The sequence below is a fragment of the Lampris incognitus genome, chromosome 8, assembly GCF_029633865.1.
Source record: "Lampris incognitus isolate fLamInc1 chromosome 8, fLamInc1.hap2, whole genome shotgun sequence".
Classification (NCBI taxonomy): domain Eukaryota; kingdom Metazoa; phylum Chordata; class Actinopteri; order Lampriformes; family Lampridae; genus Lampris; species Lampris incognitus.
The window spans coordinates 24,141,940-24,166,999 of NC_079218.1; the positions used below are offsets into that span (position 1 = coordinate 24,141,940).

Sequence of the window (25,060 nt, forward strand, 5' to 3'; positions counted from 1 at the left end):
CTCAATACTTGCCTAAATGTTGCTGTAGGAAACAATGGGTGTGTCAGGTGAAACAGGGATGCATGTCCCATGAAGCTGATACCCAGCCAGCACTAACTGGTGGCACACCTCAACACTGACAGGCCATTACAGTCAGCTCCTACAAGGTAAGCTTTGCAAAGATGGATGCAGATGGAAGATTTTTAGATGGACCTTTCATTGCATTACTTTTAAAAACTTGGATTTCAGTTGACAGGAGCTGAGAGGTTTAACACCAAGCATCAAAATAGTAATGTCCCTTTATTACATAGCTTTTTGACAAAGAAGTGACAGTCACAATTTAAAGAAGCACTAAAATGGTAAAATGTATGGTTTGTCACCAATGCTGAATTGACTTTGCATAAAGGGTCGCCATTGCTGAAATGGCCCTCCTCTGCCATCTGTGCACTGATGTGTGCTGAAGCAGTAGAAAGGCGGCAGGGACCTGGGTGTTCTCTGGCTTGTTTACCAAAGTCAAATGGTCAAATGAGATAACCGATACTCAAATTTTTCCAAGGCGTTTTGTTCTTAGGGTCTTCTCCAAAGTGGAGGAAGAGTATTAGAGAGGCAAAGGCCTTAGCTTGCAATATCAGAAACTGCACTGCTTTCTGTTTGACTGTAAAGAAGATTGGGGTTTTTTTTCCAACTTATTTTGATTTTTGCTCAGTTGGGTTCATAGCGACTTCTCAAGTTTGCTTTGAACAAAGTCATAGTAGTGGCATCATATACAGGTATGGCGAATATAAATGAAGGCTATCTGAGAAAGAACAGCTTTGACTGAAACGTCATGGTCACCAGTTTATTGATTTAAGTACACATTGGGAGCAAGTATCAAGAGGACAAGCCTCATTTCACTAGGTCAGTAAAGACAATAAAAATGACACTTCCTTGCAGAACTGAACACACAAGCTCAAAAAGCTTTATTTTTCACACAAGCTCAAAATGAACAGCTTTTTTTAATCTAATCAGAAGAAATGTTACCTTCCTCATGTTTTAACACTGAAAAATACTTGGTTTCTGCAAATCAAATCTAACCCAAGAAAGTTTTTGCTAGGTGCGATGTATGGTGAAAATAACTATCACCAAATGCTTAAGACTTGACAAAAGTGTGTCCCTGACTCAACAGGATCCTTCAAAAGTAGGTAGTTCTCCCCATTTTCACATCAGTACAGCGGGTCTTTGGGCCTGACCCGCATTAAAGTGCAGCTTGGGATGGGGTGGGGGGCTGGGAAATCTTGAAGGCCTAAATGGACATCAGGGTTCTGAAGTGAAATTATCCCTGTGTGAATGATAGCTTATGTATATCACGCTTATACTGCCATTAGAGTACGTCATTAAAAGTGGCTCAGTAATTACTAGATGCAAACATATCAAATCACCTTATTCCTCACCGAACCGGGTTCATGAAAACAGCTAAAGAAATGGTAACTGACACTGAGACCTTGAAATCTTAAACTTGATCTTCTTTTAGCGGGTCAGTATCACAAGGCCTCCAAATCTCATTCCTAAGGTTGAGGGATTCCAAGTATCAGATCGGTATCCGTTTTGTGATTACAATATACTATGCAACAGGCGATAAAAGGAAAACCACACCATGTCATTGAACTAGGCGATCTGTCATCACTGTTGGCAATTCCAAACGTATTTCCGTCAATTGCACACACAAATTTTGACAAGGCATCAGTTTAGGCATTTAAACATCTTGGCACTGAAAAAGACTTGTGGGGAAAATGGAGGTCTTGAAAACTCATTTTTGAGAGTACATTCTTCATCCTTTGATGAGAGGAGTATATGTAACTAATACAGTATGCTGGCTATGAGCGTGGGGGTAGGTGGGTAGGGAGAGGCAGCTTTAGAGATAGAGAGGGGGGCAATACAGTATATCAACAGGAAATATTTATTCCCGGTAAACTAGCAACAACTACCAGAGCAGGCTGTCAAGGGGCTTCAAGTGCAATGGTGGGGGTAAAAAAAAACAAAAACAAGGAACAAAGGCATCCTTAACACACCCTTCTCCATCTCCCCATATCTCCGCACACCACCCAAGCTTTGTAGATAGTCGCTTCAGGACCGATCCACGGTAGTCCACTGAAAAGCTCTTGGCACTTTTTGGACATGATAAACCAACGTCTTGACAAAATGGCCTCGTCCTTCCTCCTTCACTGTCCTTTGCACTCATTGGTCCTCAGAGCTCCAATCACACTCTGGATGTTTTCCTCTGGAACCTATTGGAGATGGGATGGGGAAAAGAACAGGTATTAAGTGTATTAGACCTGCTGACCAATTAATTTAATCCAGATAAAGTGGAAGAAACAGGTTCACTCACCAGGGCATGGTCAAATTTAAAGGTGCTGATGTAATAAGCTGGAATGTCAGCAGTTGCCAGGGGTTCCGATATTTGAGCCACAATGCCGCATTCATCTGTTAAAGAGGAACAATATACTTAAACTTTTTTTTTTCCACAGATGTTGGAGTTGGTGGCTAACAGTTGTCTGGAATAAAATACAACAAAATACAGTCAAAATCTCAACATTTGTGTGCATATTAAAACATCTGTTTGAGTCTAAATCTGGCTCATAACTTAAAATGTGCATCATGCGATGCATCAAGATGCCAGAATCTGTGTTTGACCCTACATAAGTAATTTTGAAAATGTTACCACCCCCAGTATAAATGTTTATCTGGAGCAGCTTATACTTGATCCAGCCCATCCGGTGTATCTGGGACTCCCAACTCATTTTTAAATCCATCTTGTGGGCTTTTTGCCTTCAATACTACTACTACTACTACTACTACTAATACTTTCAGCTGCTCCCATTAGGGCTTGCCACAGCAGATCATCCGTTTCCATTTCTTCCTGTCCTCTGTCACGCCAGCCACCAGCATGTCCTCCCTCACCACATCCATAAACCTCCTCTTTGGCCTTCCTCTTTTCCGCTTCCCTGGCAGCTCCATATTCAGCATCCTTCTCCCAATATACCCAGCATCTCTCCTCGACACAGGTCCAAGCCAACTCTTGCCTCTCTTGCTTTGTCTCCAAACCATCCAAACTGAGCTCTCCCTCTAATATAATCGTTCCTAATCCTGTCCTTCTTCATCACTCCCAATGAAAATCTTAGCATCTTCAACTCTGCCACCTCCAGCTCCGCCTCCTGTGTTTTCATCAGTGCCATGGTCTCCAAACCATATAACATAACTGGTCTCACAACCATCTTGTAAACCTTCCCTTTAACTCTTGCTGGTACCCTTCTGTCGCAAATCACTCCTGACACTCTTTTCCACCCACTCCACCCTGCCTGCACTCTCTTCTTCACCTCTCTCTGCACTCCCCGTTACTTTGGAAAGTTGACCCCAAGCATTTAAACTCATACACCTTCGTCACCGCTACTCCTTGTATCCTCACCATTCCACTGTCCTCCCTTTCATTCATGTATAGGTATTCTGTCTGCCCATACTGACTTTCATTCCTCTTCTCTCCAGTGCATACTACCTCCACCTCTCCAGGCTCTCCTCAACCTGCACCCTACTCTCACTACAGATCAAAAATGTCATCCGCAAACATCATAGTCCACAGAGACTCCAGCCTGATCTCGTCCGTCAACCTGTCCATCACCACTGCAAACAAGAAAGGGCTCAGAGCTGATCCTTGATGTAATCCCAACCCCACCTTGAACCCATTTGTCATTTCAACTGCACACCTCACCATTGTCACACTTCCCTCATACATATCTGCACCACTCCTACATACTTCTCTGCAACCCCCGACTTCCTCATAGAATACCTCGGCACCCTGTCATATGCTTTCTCTAAATCCACAAAGACACGATGTAACTCCTTCTGGACTTCTCTATACTTCTCAATCAACATTCTCAAAGCAAACATTGCATCTCTGGTGCTCTTTCCTGGCATGAAACCATACTGCTGCTTGCTAATTGTCACTGCTGCTCTTAACCTAGCTTCTATTGTGCTTTCCCATATCTTCATGCTGTGGTCGATCATCTTTATACCTCTGTAGTTGCTGCAGTTCTGCACATCAGCCTTGTTCTTGAAAATTGATACCAGTCTGATTTAGTCTTTGAGTTCAATTTATACCGAGTTAACCCATATGTGATTTTTTTTTCTGTTTGAATTGTACGTCTCTCCCAAATGCTGTCTTTTCCGGTTAGCTATAGCAGCTACCAGCAGGTTGCGAATGTGCTTTTTCAGATGCACAAGAACCTATATAGTAGGTTGAATTGCTTTAATGATGCTCAGAAGTCTTTCCTTTGGCTGCATATGTCGGGATGGCCATATCCTACAAACAACGCATGCAAACACGTATCCTGCATTTTTCCTGAGACAGCCATGAGAATAATATACATGGTTGCAGGAAACTGTTGGCCATCTCAACCTTCAACTTAAACAATGCAGTAATAGACCTTGCCGAATACCAGCTTTCTCAAGACCCACAGAGCTAAACGAAGTGCTACTCTGAAGCTAAAGTGCCATGGGATTCTGGGTCGCTCTCTGTCTTTACCAGTTAAGGGGTTTTTGCATCAGGATGTCCCAATTAGCAGCACCGCTGCTCTTCACACCCATATATATACATATAATTTTGCATGCTTCTAAACAGTGCAGGAGATGTACAAACTAGCAGGTAGACGTACTATTCAAAAAATGAATGTGGTCCCTTTCATTGCATTATGGAGTTGGCTTTCAGTAGCAATCATCTGAATCATTCAGTAGGAATCAAGTGTCATGGTGTCATAGTTTATAGAGGTTAAAATAATTTCTGTGACATCCTGTATCCTTTAAATCCTTTCATGATTAGAGCACAATTGATAAAAAGTGTATAATTGTGAAAAATCTAACTTAATGAGATGTCACACCTTAGCTGAGAATTTTAACAATCCAATAATTTTTTTTCCCCCTCTCTTTTCTACTCAATTGTATTGGGCCAATTACCCCACTCTTCCGGGCCATCCTGGTCACTGCCCCACCCCTTCTGCTGATCCAGAGAGGGCTGCGGACTACCACATGTCTCCTGCAATACATGTGGAGTCGCCAGCCGCTTCTTTTCACCTGACAGTGAGGCGTTTCACCAGGGGAATGTAGCACGTGATAGGCTCACACTATTCCCTCCAAATTCCCCCTCCCTCCTGAACAGGCACTCCGACCGACCAGAGGAGGCGCTAGTGCAGCGACCAGGACACATACCCACATCTGGTTTCCCACCCGCAGACACGGCCAATTGTGTCTGTAGGGACACCTGACCAAGCCAGAGGTAACATGGGGATTCGAACCACCGATCCCCGTGTTGGTAGGCAACAGAATAGACTGCTACACTACCCAGACGCCCCAATCCAACAATTTTGACATATCAAAAGAATTTTATATCATGCCACAAATGAACAGAATCTTAACCCATTGGTCTCGACTACACAAAACAATCACACCCCCCCCCCCAAGTCCCATTTTGTATATTCTGACTTTACCTGGGATTAGTTTAAGGTTCTTCTAGATGATGGTCTAAGGCAACTTTCTCTTTCAGACATGGGTTCAGGTCTGGATTGGGGAAAGCAAGTCACCTGATCTTTTCTAATTCAAGTTCAACTCCTTAGCGTAGCGGTATAAACTGGGCTCCAGTTCAGTCCAGCCTACCTTACACCGCTAAGGTTGGCAAACAAGCATGCTACTTACCAAATCCTAAAGGTTGTCCTCCGATGCGGACCATTTTCCAAAGCTCCCCAGAAGCGCTGGTGAAAAGGACATTATTTGGGAACCTACAGAGGTACAAAATATATTGAGATACATATACACAAGGCTGGATCTCAAAGAAAAGCACATCTTACAACTTTGCATATCAAATTTTTGAATGGAATCTGACAGATTTATTGTAAGAATATCCTAAAGTTATTGTCGAGGCGGCAACCTAAGAACCCGCTGGTAGACACCGATGATGAGGGAAGCCGTCAGGCTGAAGGAGGAGACCTTTCGGACCTGGTTGGCCCAGGGGTGTCCTGAAGCAGCAGACAGGTGCCTGGAGGCCAGAAAGGCTGCTGCTTCGGTGGTCACGGAAGCAAAAACTCAGGTGTAGGAGGAGTTCAGCGAGGCTATGGAGGAGGACTTTCGGTTGGCCTCAAGGAAGTTCTGGTAAACCATTCGGCGACTCAGGAAGGGGAAGCAGGGCTTGACTCAGGTTGTGTTCAGCCGGGGAGGGGAACTGTTGACCCGGACTGGGGATGTTGTTGAGCGGTGGAGAACACTTTGAGGAGTGCCTGAACCCGGCTAACACGTCCTCAGTGGAGGAGGTAGAGTCTGAAGACTCAGGGGAAGCCCCACCCATATCCCTGGCAGGCAGAGGTCTCTGACGTAGTCAAAAAGCTCCTTGGTGGCAAGGCACCGGGTGTGGATGAGATTCACCCTGAAATACTGAAGGCTCTGGACATTGTTGCACTGTCTTGGTTGACACGCCTCTTCAGTGTCACGTGGACAGTACCTGTAGAGTGGCAGACTGGGGTGGTGGTTCCCATATTTAAAAAGGGGGACTGGAGGGTGTGCTCCAATTATTGGGGCATCACATTACTCAGCCTCCCTGGGAAAGTCTACTCTAAGGTACTGGGGAAAAGAGGCTCCGATCGATTGTCGAACCTCGGATCCAGGAGGAACAATGCGGATTCCGTCCTGGCCGTGGAACAATGGACCAACTCTTTACCCTTGCGGAAGTGCTGAGGGGGGCATGGGAGTTTCACCAGCCAGTCTACATGTGTTTCGTGAACTTGGAGAAGGCTTACGACTGTGTACCCCGAGGCACTCTGTGGAGGATACTGCAGGAGAATGGGGTACCGCGGCAGTTACTACAAGCCATCCAGTCCTTGTATAACCAAAGTGAGAGCTGTGTCTGCATTTTCAGTACAAAGTCAAACACGTTTTCAGTGGGTGTCAGACTATGCCAAGGTTGTTCCTTGTCTCCAATTCTGTTTGTGATATTCATGGACAGGATCTCAAAGCGCAGCCAAGGTGAGGTGTGTGTCCCTTTTGGGAACCTCAGAATTGCATCTCTGCTCTTCGCAGATGATGTGATTTTGTTGGCTTCATCAGAACGTGACCTCCAGCGTGCACTGGGGCGGTTTGCAGCTGAGTGTGAAATGGCTGGGATGAGAGTCAGCACTTCCAAGTCTGAGGCCATGGTTTCCTACTGGAAAATGGTGGATTGCTCCTTCTGGGTTGGGGATGAGTTGTTGCCTCAAGTGAAAATGTTCAAGTATCATGGAGTCTTGTTCACAAGTGAGGGTAGGATGGAGCAGGAGACTGACAGACGGATTGGTGCAGCATCAGCAGTAATGCGGACATTGTACCGGACTGTTGTGGTGAAGAGGGAGCTGAGCCGGAAGGCAAAGCTCTCAATTTACCAGTCAATCTTCGTTCCAACCCTCACCTATGGTCATGAGCTTTGGGTAGTGACCGAAAGGGTGAGATCGTGGATACAAGCGGCTGAAATGAGTTCCCACCATAGGGTGTCAGGGCTCAGCCTTAGAGATAGGGTGAGGAGCTCGGACATCTGGAGGGAGCTCGGAGTAGAGCCGCTGCTCCATCATGTCGAAAGGAGCCAGTTGAGGTGGTTCGGGCATCTGATTAGGATGTCTCCTGGGCGCCTTCCTTTGGAGGTTTACTGGGCATGGCCAACTGGAAGGAGACCCTGGGGTAGACCCAGAACTCACTGGAGGGACTAACATGTCCAATCTGGCCTGGGAACGCCTTGGGATCCCCCAGGAGGAGCTGGAGGGCTTTGCTAGGGAGAGGGACGTCCGGAGTGCCCTACTTAGCTTGCTGCCACTGCGATCCTACCCTGGAGAAGCGGCTGAAGATGAATGAATGAATGAATGAATGAATATCCTAAAGTGGTAGATGCTTTTGGGATAAATGAATATCCATTTTACATTGCTTTATAGCAATAACAGTGTCATCAAATGGTTTTGTAAGTGTTTTGTTGGAGTCCACATTGTACCATTCCTTTGGACTGTTCTTCCTAGCACACTGCAGCAAGCTTAGCAACCAGGGTATCTGTTAGCTTGTGGAGTGGGTGCAGGGAAGGTAACTATTAGCCAGTCACCCGTCTGAGCAGAGCAGATCTGCAACACCAGGCAAATTCATTCACTACTGTTCAACTAGCTGTTCTCCATGCAAGAGTACCATTGTAAACTAATGTAAAATGGGTGACCCATCCCTTTAAGGCAACATGTTAGGTCTTATGTAAACAAGGCACTAAGAATGCCCTACATGCTGCTATAAAAAATACATCATTTGAAAAATAAATAATGAAAGCTCAGTCCAATTATTACACCTCCACATAGCTTGGAGATATGACTGCCCCATATAAGAGAAACCCCATTTATGAGTGGACAGTCATAAGATGAAGGGCTAATGTGGTGTTAGTAAATGACAGACTACAGGTGATTTGCAGCTCTTCATACTATGAATGCCAAATTATCTTTTATTTGTTTTATAAGGAAAATGCAAGGAGGAGGGAGCCAGAATAGCGTGACAAAGGTCAGATTCAAACCCACTAAAATCATTGACACAACCAGCATACACCCAACTACTCCAAAACAAACAAATAGCCAATTCAAACAATGCTAAATTTGTCCAAACTTGGCAAAACAATGACAACTAGAAGAGATCTGCATATATTTTGAGTTTCACTTCTTTCAGTGATATAGTCACAAATGTGAGTTTTAAGTTTTTGTAGGAAAGTATGCCTTTCTACCTCTGTGTTGTCTGTTCATCCATGACCAGAGAGATGTAGCCCTCGATCAAGGAGAAAGAGAAGAAACGGATGTGACTGGAGTCCTCACTTGCTGCTCCAGGTTCCTTTGGCCTGAGAAGGTATAGCAGTAAATACAGTCTGATGAAATCCATTCAGATAATCCTTCACCTACTCATGAACACCTCGACTCATAAGAACAACATGACGGAAGTAGTCCAGACTCATAAGGGTTCAGAACATTTTCAGATAGGAATGTGAATAACAGTTCTGCATTCTCGCTGTCTAAACATTTTGAGTTGTTTAACCACTGTTGTATTTAGCTCAGAGTAAATGCACAAAGTTGGAGGACCCATACATGAGCAACGGTGACAATAAGTGGTTTGAGTGCTACTACTGATTTTTTATTTTGATATACTTTATTGATCCCCATAGGGAAATTACGCTCTGCATTTAACCCATCCTAGCTGTGTAGTTGGGAGCAGTGGGCAGCCGCTGTGCAGCACCCGAAGACCAACTCTAGTTCTTCTTTCCATTGCCTTGGTCAGGGGCACAGACAGGGGTACTAACCCTAACATGCATGTCTTTTTTTGATGGTGGAGGAAACCGGAGCACCTGGAAAAAACCCACAGCAGACACAGGGAGAACAAACTCCACACAGAAGACGACCTGGGATGACCCCCAAGGTTGGATAACCGCAGGGTTCGAATCCAGGACCTTCTTGCTGTGAAGCAACAGCGCGAACCACTGTGCCACATACATTTTTTTTTATTTTGAGATTTCTTCCCGCTTTGTGGTAACCAGGCTCCTCGTAGGCTCTGGTGAAGATAAAGGTTAAAATCTGCCAATTTCACAACAGATATAGCAGGAAACTACTGCACCATTGTTCTTTTTCTATCACATAAATGGTACACATTAACTAGTCCCTTAATGAATAGTATGTGTATTAAATACAATAGGTATATATAAGCTATTTATAGCACCCTTCAGATGGACTCAAGCTATAATTTTTGAACAATTTTAAATGGACTGACCAATATTTATTAGTGGGCTAAAACATATATTATAATAAAAAATACAGTAAGCAAATACAGGGATTTTCACCCTGCCATCATCTCCGCTCCTTATATAATTGAGTACTGAGGCCAAATCAGTTTTATTCGACATTTCAAATCTGTACTCAGAAATAGTATGATCCAAGTGTATGTAAATCAGGACAAGAATAATTTGAGACAAACTGAAAACGTACAACCACCATATGCTGCTGAACTGCAGTGGACTACCAGTAGAACCAAAAAGATTACAATCAATTACACTGCAGCCTACAAAATATTCAGTCATTGTCCAAAAAAATGCAGAGAGGCTTTACTTATCAAAGATTATACTATAAAATTGAAAGTGTTATTTAATCTTGCCCACATAAAACCATCGTATGTGATCTGCCTCGGCAGAGAACAGGTGTGGACAACTTCCTGATAAGTTATAACTGTGACACCAGTAATAACTACACTCCCCGATTCCCCTCGACACCGTTTGGTCTAAAATAAATGGCAACATATGATCAAAATTTGAAAACAGTGAGACATTTTGTTTCTCTAAATTACCAGCAGTCCAAAGAAATGACAAGGTAATTTGTCTGAAGTCTAAATTGCATAAAATCCATTAAAAAGTAGCATTCCCTCCAATTTAAGAACACAAGGTTGTTTATACCCTTTAGGATAGTATCAATCGATATTTGTGAACATAAAAAAATTCTCCCAAAGCCAGAAAACAGAAGTAATGATGATGCCAGCACATAGTGAGCATGGAGATGCCCCACAGACAATAAATGAGTGACTGATTTTATGGACGGCCAGTGTTTTATTTGCTGTATCACACGGGGCTGCTATCACATTCATTCTGAAAATGCTTCTTTAGCAACTGAAAACCCCTCCGGATTTTTACCTAAACAGCAGGTACAATACATGAGGAATATCCTGTTAAGTTTATGGATTTATCCTGTTAAGTTTATGGATTTTTGATAGCTTTTGCTGCATTTTCTTCACGATCACAAGCAGTTCAAAATGGCCAACTGCATGAAACAGAGCAGACGACAAATTGAAAAGTTTCACCAGGATTCAAACCTGTTTGTTATCAGAATCAGACATACTTAATTCAACCCCAAGGGGAAATTGGGTATTGACCATTAGTGAAAAAAGTGCACATCTTATCCTGCTCATCCAACATAACACCACCCAGTTTGACTTTTTACAGCACATCAAAGCAAAATGCTTTGATTAGGTACACTTTATGCAGTATCAAGTCATAATCAAAAAGTACTATGCAAGATTTTACCCTTAATCTAGCCTATATTTGACCTTATAGCCGTTAAGGGGGTGTGTTTGTGTTGAGTGACCCTCTGTTTACTTCTCTCTCCGTTTGATTTGCTGTTGTGGTTTGCATTTGGCTCTTGGTCTTACAATATCAGACCGTAAGTTAGCTTCCTCCCCTTGAGCACCAACCCCACCAGAGGAGAAGCACAAGTTGCAAGAATGGCTAAAGAGTGGCCTGCTGTCAGACCACAAATGCCCCGGTATGCCTCCCACATAACCTCGGACAAAGCAAGGGAAACCTAGGCTTTGACAGCACAAGGGAACACGCTGATCAGCTGTCTCGAGGGAGTGTTAGTACTGCTGATGCCCACTTTTCATCACCAACTGGCTACCTACTTAGCACCCGTTACACTGCCAAAATACAGCTCTACAGCTGGCTAGTATGGACATGAGCTATCTTATTGTATTTCCAGTTTCTAGCCAATCTGCAGCCAAAGTAATCAATATGGGCAAGACTTATCCTCCTCCAAAGTCGTCATACTTCCAGTTTAGTGGGAAAGGAGCTTTTTGTGCCCTCTTTTTCTGCATAAACAACAATGAGTCTACTTTTTCGCATTACTAGTTTATGTAATTATGTACTCTGGTCACTTTGAGAGGCATGTATGCAGGCAGCAATGTTTTTGTTTTGGTTCAGATTCCATGTTCATGCACAAGGGATCTCAACCTTATACAGAATAACGTTTAAAATATTGGCGAACATTAAGAATCACTGCGTTACTGTGATAAGTAACAAGGGTAAGGGTAATGAAAATATGTTAGCAGTAGCCGTTTGGGGATTCAAATTAAGCACTACTTTAACACTCACGATGGGATTTTTTTGTTTCGTTCTCCCCACCCCATCCCCCAAGACTGAAAGCACAAACTGCAACATATGTTATCGTTTACTTCAACCCCACGTTATTACAAATGGGAATCTGAAGTCTTTTTTTTTCTTTCCTTTTTCACCCTCGGGGGGCACATGCCGTTAGATCCCTGTCTCCCTGAGGTTTAGATTTGCCCAACCTTGTTGAAGCAGGGTTCGAAGAGGCTGTGTGGCATTGTGAAAAAAACATTGCGCATGCATTCTAAATCCGAAAGCAGAAAATTGTTCCCAGTTTGAGCTCAAAGTAGCCGCATGCACCAACAAGACATCTGAACGGGTTCTGTTTTTGACCACTGGGTTAAATAAAAGATGAGTTGGCCCTCACCCCCCAGAGTAGAACATGACGTCCATGAGCAGAGTGGCTACTGAGGGCAGTGTGTCTGGGTCCAGGCTGGTCACACAGAACATGTTGCTGGGACTAGATAAGGGGTGGATGATAGGACGGGGAACTGAAAGACAAACAGTGGAATACAATATGGTAATTAGGAGACACCTGAATTTGTATGTTTTTGAACAGTTCTGTTGCTTATTGAAGACACATAGATTTGATGTCATTTTTTCACGGAGCTTCCTCATCCCCTATGCAATATCTGAATACTAAGCTAAAATAAGTCGTAAGATGACAGCACACACATACACACACACACACACACACACACACACACACACACACACACACACACACAAGTAATCATCTCAAAGATCATTAAAAGCTCTTGTCATTAACTTTTGTGTTCTAGCTTAAATATTTGTTGACATACGTCTGTCCTTCCTCCAGACATGGCATTAGTTTGCAGTCTCAGGGTCTCTATCCCAGGGAACAACAGCTCATGTCCTTGAGCAGGGAACTCAAAAGAAACATCCCATGCAAATTTGGGAATGTTTATGTGGGTGTAGGGCTGGGAATAATTTATCTTCTTTCAGTGGTATTGTATCGAGATGAAATTCAAATATTGTTATATTGCGATAGTTTTTTTTTTGTCTAAATTAATAATAATGAGAATCTATTTTACCTAAAATCTCTCACAAAATTGTCTGAAATATTTGAAGGAGTAGCGTTTGAAAACTTGCTTTGGTGTGACATTATACTTTACATTACCAAACAGTTAAGCATTATGAACCTCCGTTGGATTCTTAAATATGGTATTTTTGCATATTTAAGCAAGCAGATGCCGTAATATGAGACTGTGTAAAAAACCCTATGATAGTGATAATATTTTCCATATCACCCAGCACTATGTGGGTGACTAATACAGGCAACACGATTTGAGAATTTCCCACAAAAAGTAACAGATTGTCTTTATTTGTACATTACAAATATATTCCATGCAAAATATTATTCTCAAAATAGACCATGTAAATATTAACTGTTAAGATGAACTAATGATCCTTATACATACCGAGTTTTGGCTTTACAAAGCCATTGGTGACTCCTAGACTGTGGGCAGCGACAGTCTCTCCATTGACCACCCTGAGCAGAGTGAACTCAGATGATAGCGTGTGCATGACCATGGGCAGGTCTCGCTCTCGAACCTGAGGACAACAAAATCTGGGGGTTAAATTCTGATTGTCGAAGTGAGAAGCAATCTGGTCAGAATAGTATATAAAGAAACCTACTTGGAAATTCAGTCCCCTTGGAATCTTTTTGCCTTACTTTTTGGGGCCCACTTCAAATCAATACAGGCAACCTCCTTGATATAGCCACTGATCCAACCAAAACATTAAAACACAGACGGGTAAGTGAATAACATTATGTCATTACAATGGCACCTGTCAAGGGGATGGGGATATATTAGGCAGAAAGTGAACAGTCAGTTCTTGAAGTTGATGTGTTGGTAGCTGGAAAAATGGGCAAGTGTAAGGATGTGAGCCACTTTGACAAGGGCCAAATTGTGATGCTGGATGACTGGGTCAGAGCATCTCCAAAACAGCAGGTCTTGTGGGGTGTTCCCGGTATGCAGTGGTCAGTACCTACCAAAAGTGGTCCAAGGAAGAACAACCAGTGAACCTGCAGCAGGGTCATGGGCGCCCAAGGCTGGTATGTGAAGAGAGGAGGCTAGCCCGTCTGGTACGAACCCACAGAAGCACTAATGTAGCTCAAATTGCTGAAAAAGTTAATGCTGGCTTGGATAGACAAGTGTCAGGACACAGTGTATAGCAGCTTGGTGCGTATGAAGCTGCATAGCCGCAGACCAGTCGGAGTACCCATGAGACCCCTGTCCACCGTCAAAAGCACCTATAATGGGCAAGTGAGCATCAGAACTGGACCATGGAGCGTCTGATGAATCATGTGTCCTTTTACATCAAGTAGATGTTTGGGTGCGTGGTGTGCGTTGCTTATCTGGGGAAGAGACCAGGGTGTATTACGGGAAGAAGGCAAGCTGGCAGAGGCAGTGTACTGCTCTGGGCAATGTTCTGTTGGGAAACCTTGGGTCCTGGCATTCCCGTGGCTGTTACTTTGACACGTACCATCTACCTAAACATCATTGCAGACCAGGTACACTGCTTCATGGCAGCGGTATTTCGCTGATGGTAGTGGCCTCTTTCAGCAGGATAATGCATCCTGCCACACTGCAAAAATTGTTCAGGAATGGTTTTAGGAACATGAATAAGAGTTCAAGGTGTTGCCTTGGCCTCCAAATTCCTCAGATCTCAATCCAATCATGCATCTGTGGGATGTGCTGGAAAAACAAGTCCGATCCATGGAGGCCCCACCTCACAACTTGTAGAAATTAAAGGATCTGCTGCGAACGTCTTGGTGCCAGATACCAGAGAACACCTACAGAGGTCTTGTGGAGTCCATGCCTAAATGGGTCTGAGCCGTTTCGCGGCAGGGGGTAACCTACACAATATTAGGCAGGTGGTTTTAATGTTTTGGCTGATCGCTGTATATACGAGTTGTACAGGAATAAAAATAATGAAAATATTAAATAATGAAAAAATAATGAAAATAAAGCTTAGGCAATGTGAAAGGGGCAAGATGATCTTTCAAACACATTTTAAGTCAATTCTGCAGGGTAGTTCTAATTGTATTTTAAAGACTGACTGACCAATTAGTTTGACACTTTCTAACAGATTAAAATAATTAGTATAGGTTGCACAATGGGGCTCAAGAAATCTCAACATCCAGGCTACTGTATGATGAGCTTATTAGAGGGTGAAAATCTGGGCTCTCAAAACTGATGAAAGCAAAATATTCTTACAGCTAAGTCAGAAAGGTACACAGTGTCAAGGCTTGGCATGCCTCTCCTTTTCAGTCTCTCACTGAACTGCAATGGCAAATGGAGATGTACATTTGGATATGACAGGTTGTTTCCTTGCCAACAGCGACCACCGTATTTTAATGTGAATTGCGCTGTTTTTGTGAAAAGAAGGCGAGGTTTCCTAGGAGAAATTGATTTGGAAATGAGTGGCTTGGTTGTCAGAATACTTTTGGACCCTCTTAATAAAAGCATTCCACATTTGGGTCAGGTCTTATGGTTTTATGTAACATAAAAGGTCATAACACAGAGAGAAAAATAAACTCAGCAGGTATCTCTTTTGGTCAGCTCAGGCATTTGGTAATTGAATCAGACAGTGCGAGACAGGGATATATATACAGATACAGACATAAGACGGGGGGGGGGGGGACAAATATGAATGTGCAACCTAGAAATGCGAGGAGCCTGAGAGGGTAGTGGGTGCAGGAAGGCAGAGTTAAAAAAAAAAACAATAATACAGATTTGTCTTCATGTTTTCTGCTGTGCCTGTAATTAGGGTTCTAGCTAAAAGCAGCTGAGAGAGAGAGAGAGAGAGAGAGAGAGAGAGAGAGAGAGAGACACTGACTATGTACGTTACCTGGAATTCCAGCAGGAGGCTGAGCTCTTGCTGATCCCCTTTACATAACTGCCAACAGATTATCACCATCGACACAGGTTCTTTCTTTCATTTTCATAAACAGGCAAAGGCTATTCAGTAGCCCTTGTCCCCCCTTCCATCCTCGCAAAGCGACCCTACGTGCCCATAAAGGCTCTACTATAACAATGGTGTGAATTAGCAATTTCCATTAAATTAAATTATTTCTTGCATACAGAGAAAAGTGGGGCCCTTGAAGGTACTTTATAGCCAGCGTGATTTTCATTACATGTCAGTTGTATCCAGTGGAAACATACCCGACAGATAATGTAAGCCTTCCAACACCCTTTAAAACTAACATTAAAATGTATTACCTGCATCAAAGGCTTTTGTGAATGCGATAAGCATACTTACTCCATCAGACCTGATGTTCAGTAACACGTGTTCAGTGACATTAGACAACAGCAAGGCTATCGTGTCTGTTCTGATATTAAATTCTGCTGACTATATCACAGGTTTTGGGGTTTTGGTGATTTTTTTTTTTTTGGATGAATTACCCCGTTAGATAGATTCAGGAAATTTGCAGTGTTTCTGTATCAATACCCCGACAACCTGCCATTGTAGCATCCTAAACTGAGAAATGCAGTACTCTGAAAGCCCATCAACGTTAAACTGCACTCACCAGAATGAAGTCTGTCTGATACGTCGACAACATGAATACGGAGATATTGTGGTCGGCCAGGGGTGCAATGACTGATTTTGCGATTTTGGTGACTCCGATTGGCTGCGAGCTGGAGGCATTCCCACCCCCTGACACCACATTCAGAGCCAACCATGTTGCCTCGGCGACGCTGATGTGCTCCGATTCAGGCAGCTCTGGAAGAGGAACGGAGAGCAGATGTCAAAGTGTAAGTGTGTACTTCCGTCAAACTCCAGCAAGATTTCTGAATATAATCAGTCAAATAGAAATACGTTCTTTCATTTCCATCGCCATTCAGATTTACCCCTAGGTAGCATGACTTTATATTTGTTAACAAGATTCAGCAAATTAAGAAACAAACCCCTTCAACACAACACTATAAAAAATTGCTTTTGGGAAAACCAAGATTGAACCTATGGATTATTTGTTTATCATTTAGTCTATAAAAAGTAAAAAAACAAAACGAATGCCAATTTCATGTCCCTAGAGACCGAAGTGATAGTTTGACCAGTAGCCAAAAAACTCCTTTACTAGCAACTCTTAGCTGTTGTGACGCTGTAACCAGCAAATTTTAACCATTTTTACTTGATAAATGACAGAATGATTAACCGACCACCAAAGTCACATTTGATTAATTTTTTGTCAATCAACTGATTAATCTTGACCGATATGTTAATTGACCGATGTGTAAATGTTTTAAGTTCCTACAATATCTACACCGTTTGTGTGGCAGTTATACTCGGCTTGAAATGATCATGTGAGGCACTTACATCATACTATGGATATAGCCTACTGAAATTGCTTGTTTGCCTTCACTGCCCATTTAGGCTTAAAAGAAAAAGAAAAAAATGCTTTGAGCCGCCCTTCTGTTGAAGATACCTGCACCCGTTATGCAACAAATAGCTTGGAGTATCCACAGTAACCAGCGAGGGTCACCCTGGAAAAGGCTCCGTAATAACACGGATGCACTCACTTAGCCAACCGCTAAACCCAGCAAGTGGCAGCTCGCCTTCAGATCTATAATGATACTGATGATGGGGCAATACGTGGGACAGACATTGCTGGCGAATGTACACGGGACTGGAGAGAGTTATAGATGTGATATTTTCCCGTTGACTGCTCTGTGGTTGCCGCAGCGACTCAAATGAAGCGCAAACAATGTCCTGAAGGAGGCCCACCTTTGAAGCCTTCCTGGTCTACGATGATAGTGTAGTCCTCCGGAGTTTCGGTCAGACTGAAAAACTTACACCTAATTAAAAAAAGAGAGAAAGGAGAATCCTGATTAAGAGAGAGCTTCACACAGTGGTTAAAGTGAATTTATGAGAGAAACAGAAAGACAGATTATAGCCTTATGGGAAATGGCCAGATATACTGCATCCAAGTCATTTTAAGAATCTTGAAATAAATGTGCAGCTGATTGCAAGTTTGTCTCTAAAAATCTGTTTTTGTCATTGTGTTGTAATGGAATATGGGCTGTAGTGGTATATGAAACTCATCAAGTCAACAAGGCGTTTATTATAGATCAGTGGGCAAAATTTAGATGTTTCATAAAAATGTTAGCCAGGAAAGCAAGTTATAGGCCGATCCTTTCTAGCCAATGAATCGCTCTTAAACATAAACATTATTTCTGTTTTTCTGATTGATGTCTACTGATTTAGCAAAGTTTGAAATCAAATACAGATCTTTAGGATATTTTCTAATTATGCAACGTGTCATGTCATGAACACCACTGCTCCTGTCCATGACTTACTTCAGTAAAGCCTCTGCTCTACTGATGGGGATTTGTAATTATATTTAAAAAGAAAAAAAAAGTAATAACCGTATTTACAAGATTCAAGATTACTGATTCGAAGTTGTAAGGATGACTTTGTCTGAAATCCACAAAGCAAACATGAGCTCAAAAGCAGTGATTAAAACACAATTTTGATGATCCTCGATGTAGGAGAGGCTATTTAGTTTATGGTCAGCTTTAAGTCGATGGCCTACAGAATCCCATCAGGCACATTTCCACGTCATAAGAAAAAAATGTGGAGAAACTATACTTTCTTTTTTTTGTCTGACTGAAGGCTTTGAAAGACCACAGAGAAATAACAGACAAGGACTCTCAACAAGCGTCATTATGGTAATAATAATTATAATAATAATAGCATTTCCCACTGTTGAGCTGTCTAATCTTTTACATAGCATAGCATTACACATTAACGGTTTATGTTATGGCGGACCTGTCAAACATTATAAAACCACATGTATTGGTAATTATATGCTAATCACTGTTTCAATCCCTTCCATATTATTAAACAAACACTACTTTGTGCCTTTCAAGATACTGAGTGTTACAGTGTTCAACTCTGTCGAGGCACAGAGAGGATGGCCTTACTGACAATGAAAAGGCAAATGAAAGGAGCCGGATATTGACCTTCATCTAGATGGTAAGTCACCAAATAATTACTCAGCAACTCCAACATTCAATGTGCACACAAGGAACTTCACACTGACTTTCTAAATGAGATACAGTAATTTGCCATAGACAACCATACAGTATGACTATGCAATAGAAAAAACAACCAATGCTGCGTTATTGAAAAAGGGCTTAAAGTTGCTCATCAATGAAAAGGATGATTTATTAATCTGCACAATTTTTGATATACTGCAAAATAGGGCTGGGCAATATATCGATATTATATTGATATTGTGATATTATATCAATATGGTAATATAAGACTAGATATCAACTGGGATTTTGGATGTCATAATATCTTGATATGACCTAAGTGCTGTCTTTTCCTGGTTTTAAAGGCTGTATTACAGTATAGAGATGCAGATGTCTGAACTTATTAGACTGTTCTAGCTGTTATATTATTTGTCGCTACCTGTTTGGACATCATATTCACATTACTAATGAGTGTTTATCAAAAATGTCATTGTCTAAATATTTTGTGAGCAAAGGGAAGGGGTTACTTTTAATCTTATCAGATTCAAAGCTCATTTTCACTTGTGCCCTCTGTTCCAAGTTCACAAACAAGCAAAACAAATGAATGAAATTTTATCATTTTATAAGGCCTTTCCTTTCGCTTCTTGCAGATACTGCTGATGCAAGTTTTCAGACTGACCTCATCTTCAGAGTGTGAAGGTTTTGCAAAGGAAAGCATAAGTATGTCCTACATTTTCTTTTCCCCACACCACCTTCCTTTGCAGGCCCCATAGGGGTGGATATTGCTAAGCACAAATACTCTTATTCATTCATTTGTTTATTCAATCATTTTCCCCCAAACAGCAACTAAACCCGAGACTGCTTTTGTGAGTTTGCTACAGTCCAAAGGTGAAAAATCATCTATAAGTGCTTGGCTGATTTTGGGAACAAGTGATGTAGGCACAGCAGGACATAGCTATAGTTATATCACTTACATCTGCAGCTAATGAAATTGAAAATCAATACTTGCTCATTAGCACAACGAAATAAAACCGACCCATCATTAAGTTTTGTAGTTACAGCTGTGTTTACCTCGCTATGCTTACATCCCTTGGTCTCAAGATCAGCTCAGTGCTTATAGAGGATTTTTCACCTTAAGATGGTCATAAAATCACAGAAGTGGTGATCCTTCAATTTCACATTTCAAGCTGACTTTGCAAGTCTATTAACATTTTTCACACAAAGGCAGCATAGCCACTTGTCCACAACCCCAACCAAGGCAAAATGCTCATATTGGAAATACTCAGAGAAAACAAATGGCCTCAGTTGAAAATTAATTTGGGAAAATTAATTGAAAACAAACACACAAAAAAACAAAACAACAAACAAACAAAAAACCATAGGTTTCGCATTGATGAACCTACAAGATTTTGTGAGGTTGTTCAAAAGCCTGAGGCCTGAGATGACATACACTAAAGGCCCACAGTAGCAGTGTGCAATTGACTTCCATGACACCAGTTATATTAGGACATTAACCCTCATGATCTGTTCACTAATTAGAAATGGGTACTGCTCACCAGTCACTTTGACCCAGGCCACCTTTGGATTTTATAGCAATATAATTGCAGTTTATTTGAAAATACTCAATATAGCTTATCTTCATCTCAGTTATCAATAATGTTAATATTTATGTTAAATGGTTATTTAAAATTTCGGGTCTTTTTGAACTTAAAAGAACACAATAGTTAATGACCAAGACAAGAGTGCTCTGTGAGAGGGTCAGCAAGCTGAGGTTTCAGTTATTTCAGGAACATTGCCTACATTGAAATTAACTTGGTAATGTCTCAGTGTAACTGTAGCTGTTTGAAGGTGGATTCAAGTCAAAATGATTAAGGTCCTCTGAATAATCTTGTCTTTTTAGAGTCCGATTGTACAACTTTCAGCTGTCTAGGATAAGCCAAAGTTGTGTCTCCATCTTTGCCTACTTCTCGAACTGTTTGGGCCAGAATTTCCATTTCAAAAGTTGGCAAGTTCAAAAATGTATTAGGTTATAAATGAGGGGGAAACAGCTACAGCTAAGAATAAGACTTAACAAGTTGTCTATGAACTACCTCTGTCTGTGTTCAAAGCAGAATTCAAATGTACCAAAAACCCAAGACGTAATGCTCGCAAGAGATGGCACCCTAAGCCTTTTCAGTGGAGAGGATTTGGACACCAACAAAGGGAAGTAATATTGCCAAACCAGCCTCCAGACATGGGCAGATTGCTTGTCAAGTCTATTGAAGAAGAGGACCAAGGCTGAGAACAAGCGGGCACAAAGAAAAATTGTTTCAAAGATGAAAGCTGGTTGAGAAGTATTTTGTTGGCAGAGAGATGTGCTCTGCTACTCCAGCAAAATAGGGGATTGGCTGAGATGTGAGATGAGAGTACTGAAAGTAGAATCATTTGAAAGAAAGCATAGCATATGAGAACAAATGGATCTAATTTCAAAATCAGAGCCACCTACAATACCCTATGTAGACTGACAAATTGATAAAAGTTGTGAGGCAAGGGCCTGACATACACCTTCTGACCAAAGCCAGATGAATTCAAGAGCATGGCAAAAAAGGAAAAAGCAAACAAACAAACAAACAAAAACCAAATCACATCTGGGGATGTACACTATATAACTGTAATAGAGTATCCCCTAACTCCCCCAGTACTTGGCCTCAAATCCAGTATACATTTTAGTATAAGGAGGATGTTTGAGCTATTCAACAACGACCTCCCCTTCAATTCCAGAAAACCATCCGAATGCATGATGGGATTTGAGGATGTTCAGAAACCTAAACAAAGACTTGTGCACCCCCCAATAATTTCTTCAACCATAAATGCTAACCCGTAAGACAATGCTGGTTAGGAGGTAGGCTGACAATACTTTGACTCATGTACACATGTAAAGTCAAATCCACTTTTGCAATGGGATTTGACTCGCCACCTTTGTGACTTGATGCTGCATGCCATGAAATAAAACTAAAACTTCATCTGGCTTGGTCGGGCGTCCCTACAGACACAGTTAGCCGTGTCTGTGGTTTGGAAGCCAGATGTGGGTATATGTCCTGGTCGCTGCACTAGTGCCTCCTCTGGTCGGTCGGGGGCGCCTATTCGGGAGGGGGACCTGGGGGGAATAGCGTGATTCTCCAACGCGCTACGTCCCCCTGGTGAAACTCCTCACTGTCAGGTGAAAAGAAGTGGCTGGCATCTCCACATGTATCGGAGGAGGCATGTGGTAGTCTGCAGCCCTCCCCGGATCGGCAGAAGGGGTGCAGCAGCGACCAGGACGGCTCGGAAGAGTGGGGTAATTGGACGGGTGCAATTGGGGGGGGGGGAATCCCCCCCCCCCAAACAAACTAAAACTTTTTGGGTGTTTGAATGAGGTCTAATCTTGGCGGATTTGGTTTGTCATAAAAAAGGGGGGGCGGGGGACTATGGTAGAGGTAGAAGGCAACGGACCAAAGTCAGGGACGTCACACATGCGCAAATGCAGGCGAATGACCAATGCCTGCCTCGGCGTATCCTGTCCTGCTGAATGTGGGCAGTGCAGGATGTGACGCACACGGAAATCCGCTTGCTGGTTTGTGGTCCGTCTGAGCGGTTGTGGTTGTCGGTCAGATGAACGGTTGTTGGTTTTGCGACTGGAAAATGTACTCTGCAGTCCAGACAAAGACAAATAAATGTTTTCACTTAATTGTCTCACTTGTACATGTTATAATTTCACAGACAAATGCGGAGGAAGAGCATTGGTGTACAAGTTATATTTGTATACCGTGAAATATAAAACGCTATGAATAAATCTGCCATTTATTTACTTTCAGTGCCTGTCTGCCGACTTACTGCCAGCCAGGCAGCGTCACTCTTGCGGGGCAGTTTGAAGTTTTCACGGGCAATGTCGTATAATACCGGCTGGTTGGAACGCAGCAACGAACAGAGCCTCCTCCAATCAAGTCATCCCGGCTCACTAAGAAAATACGACCCCAGTGGTGGTGGTGGGGGGGGGGGGTCAACAACACACACTTCTTTGCTATTGGTTGAGGCTGCGGATTCGCCGGTCAAAGTTCACCAAAATTGAACTCCACGCGAAGCGAATGTTCTGTTCGTCCCTTCGCTCGCATAGAACCTAAGTGAACGGGAGGCGAATATTCGCCTGCGTTAATTTGGCGCATGTGTGACGTACCCACACTTCTCCATGTAGAACAGGTGTTAAATGTATAAGCTAGCAATCTCTCTTCATGAAACGAGATATTCCCCGATTTTATGTCTTTCAATAACGGAGGATGAATGTTTTAAATATCACTATATAGATAACATATACTAATCAAGTGGGTAATTTTTGAAAGCGTTCAATATTCATTTCATGACTATAATAAAGCGCAAATCTGGATTGTGAATAACTGTACAACACACTGAGTTAACATCTAACAGCTCCTGTGACCCAACCAATTCAAAAGCAAATGGCAGCAATGGTGCCAATTTTGTAAAATAAAATCAATTCAAAACGGCTGTCAGATTACATGGAAGGAGTAAGAGAATGTTTAATTTTACTACGTTAACCTGACTACAATAAATTGTAAATGTAGTTCATTAGTTACTTTGGCTAACACGGTAATTGGGATGACACACTCTGGGAGGAAAAATCCCCAATCATTTACGTGTTGGATGACTGCGACAAGTCAAAGGGGAAAAGGTTAAAATGTGAAAATACACAGTGCAAGCCCAGATGATTAAACGGAGTGGTACTGGTTTTAGATAGAGGTAAGATTAAAATACTGCATGTTTAGTTTAATACTGTACGTATTTGAAAGGCAAAGTAATCAATTACTTTACCGAGCCTGGGTCCCTCCAGGTGCATATTGCATTTATACCAAGTATTCGGGAATCCGCAAACCCCCTCCCCCCAATACACCATAGCATCAACATTTGAACTAAACGCCACACTCTGGCTTATTTTAATCTATGGAAAAGATCGTAGGACAGATTACACGTGCTTGTTCGTTATCACCCGTGGTGGAAGTACTTTACTTATTCTACTGGTTTTCCAAGTCGCCACGGCAGACAGCTTCTGTGTCAGTAAAGTCCATTGACTTGCTCGGGCAAAGTAGTCCTGCTCTGATGCCACAATAAAAATGGTCTACAAACACAACAGTCTGCTCCGATACCTGCATATCAGCAGAGCCTTGAAAACAGATGGAGCGTTGTTACAAGTCACAAAAAAGGCCCATTATCAAGACATTGTTGTCTTGTATCAAGATGCTCCGGCAATTTCATATGAGGAAAGTATCCCCAAGCAGAATGGCTCGAGTCGGGCAAATCCAATTATAGTATACATACATTTCTTGCGCTGCACGTCCAAGCTTATTTTAACCCATGTAATAACACACACGCACGCACGCACACACACCCCTTTGCATCGACCCAGCTACAGATGGCAAAAGGCTACAAAATGACACCACAGAACAGGGTAGGCCTGGAAACTGGTGATATAGTCTCAAATCCCGCACGCCATCCAGAGACATTTTCAATGTCGTTTTAGGTACGATCAAAACTGTTTAAACCAGAATGGGATTTTGCAGCGCTTTTCTTTAGACACAATAATAGGGCAAAACACTTCTATCATGCAGGCTCGTCACTAGTTTGCTGTAACCTCTCCACAGTTTAATATGTGCAGGTTTGCAACGGATACAAAATAGACTGAATTAAATACCGACTACAGCGGTGACCGTTTACTTGCTTACCTTGTTTTAGATGCCAGAAAGGCGAGTTTTATTAATCCATGAGTGCAAATCTGGATGCCTTCTTTTTCTATACTCGCCACTTTCAAGCTGTGTTCTAGTATGTGTAGCTCCATCTTTTACGTCTTCTCATTTGAGGAACAAATAAAAGCTAAATCTACATAGGCTAGCTACAAATAAGAAGCATAAATAAATAAATACACGTATAAAAACTAATTAAATATTGAAAGAAAGATTGGAGCAGGGTGGATAAAGAAAGCAATGAGGTAAACGGACCACCGAGTGTCAAGCCGCCCGTGTCCAACCTTTAAAGGCACAGTGTGCGTTTCCGGTCAGCGCTTTTTCAAAATAAA

General features: G+C 42.3%; 1 protein-coding gene across 1 annotated transcript; it reads right to left on the bottom strand.

Annotated features, from left to right (window-relative positions):
• Nucleotides 1-809: 809 nt before the first annotated feature.
• castor2 (cytosolic arginine sensor for mTORC1 subunit 2) lies at nt 810-24,988 on the bottom strand. Its single transcript, XM_056285112.1, has 9 exons — nt 24,711-24,988; nt 17,708-17,778; nt 16,512-16,705; nt 13,396-13,528; nt 12,321-12,444; nt 8,765-8,875; nt 5,698-5,780; nt 2,345-2,439; nt 810-2,243 (listed from the first exon to the last, which is right to left on the bottom strand). Exons 1-9 carry the CDS (start codon nt 24,821-24,823, stop codon nt 2,178-2,180), a joined length of 990 nt encoding a protein of 329 aa, XP_056141087.1. The 5' UTR covers nt 24,824-24,988; the 3' UTR covers nt 810-2,177.
• Between the last annotated feature and the right edge of the window lie 72 nt (nt 24,989-25,060).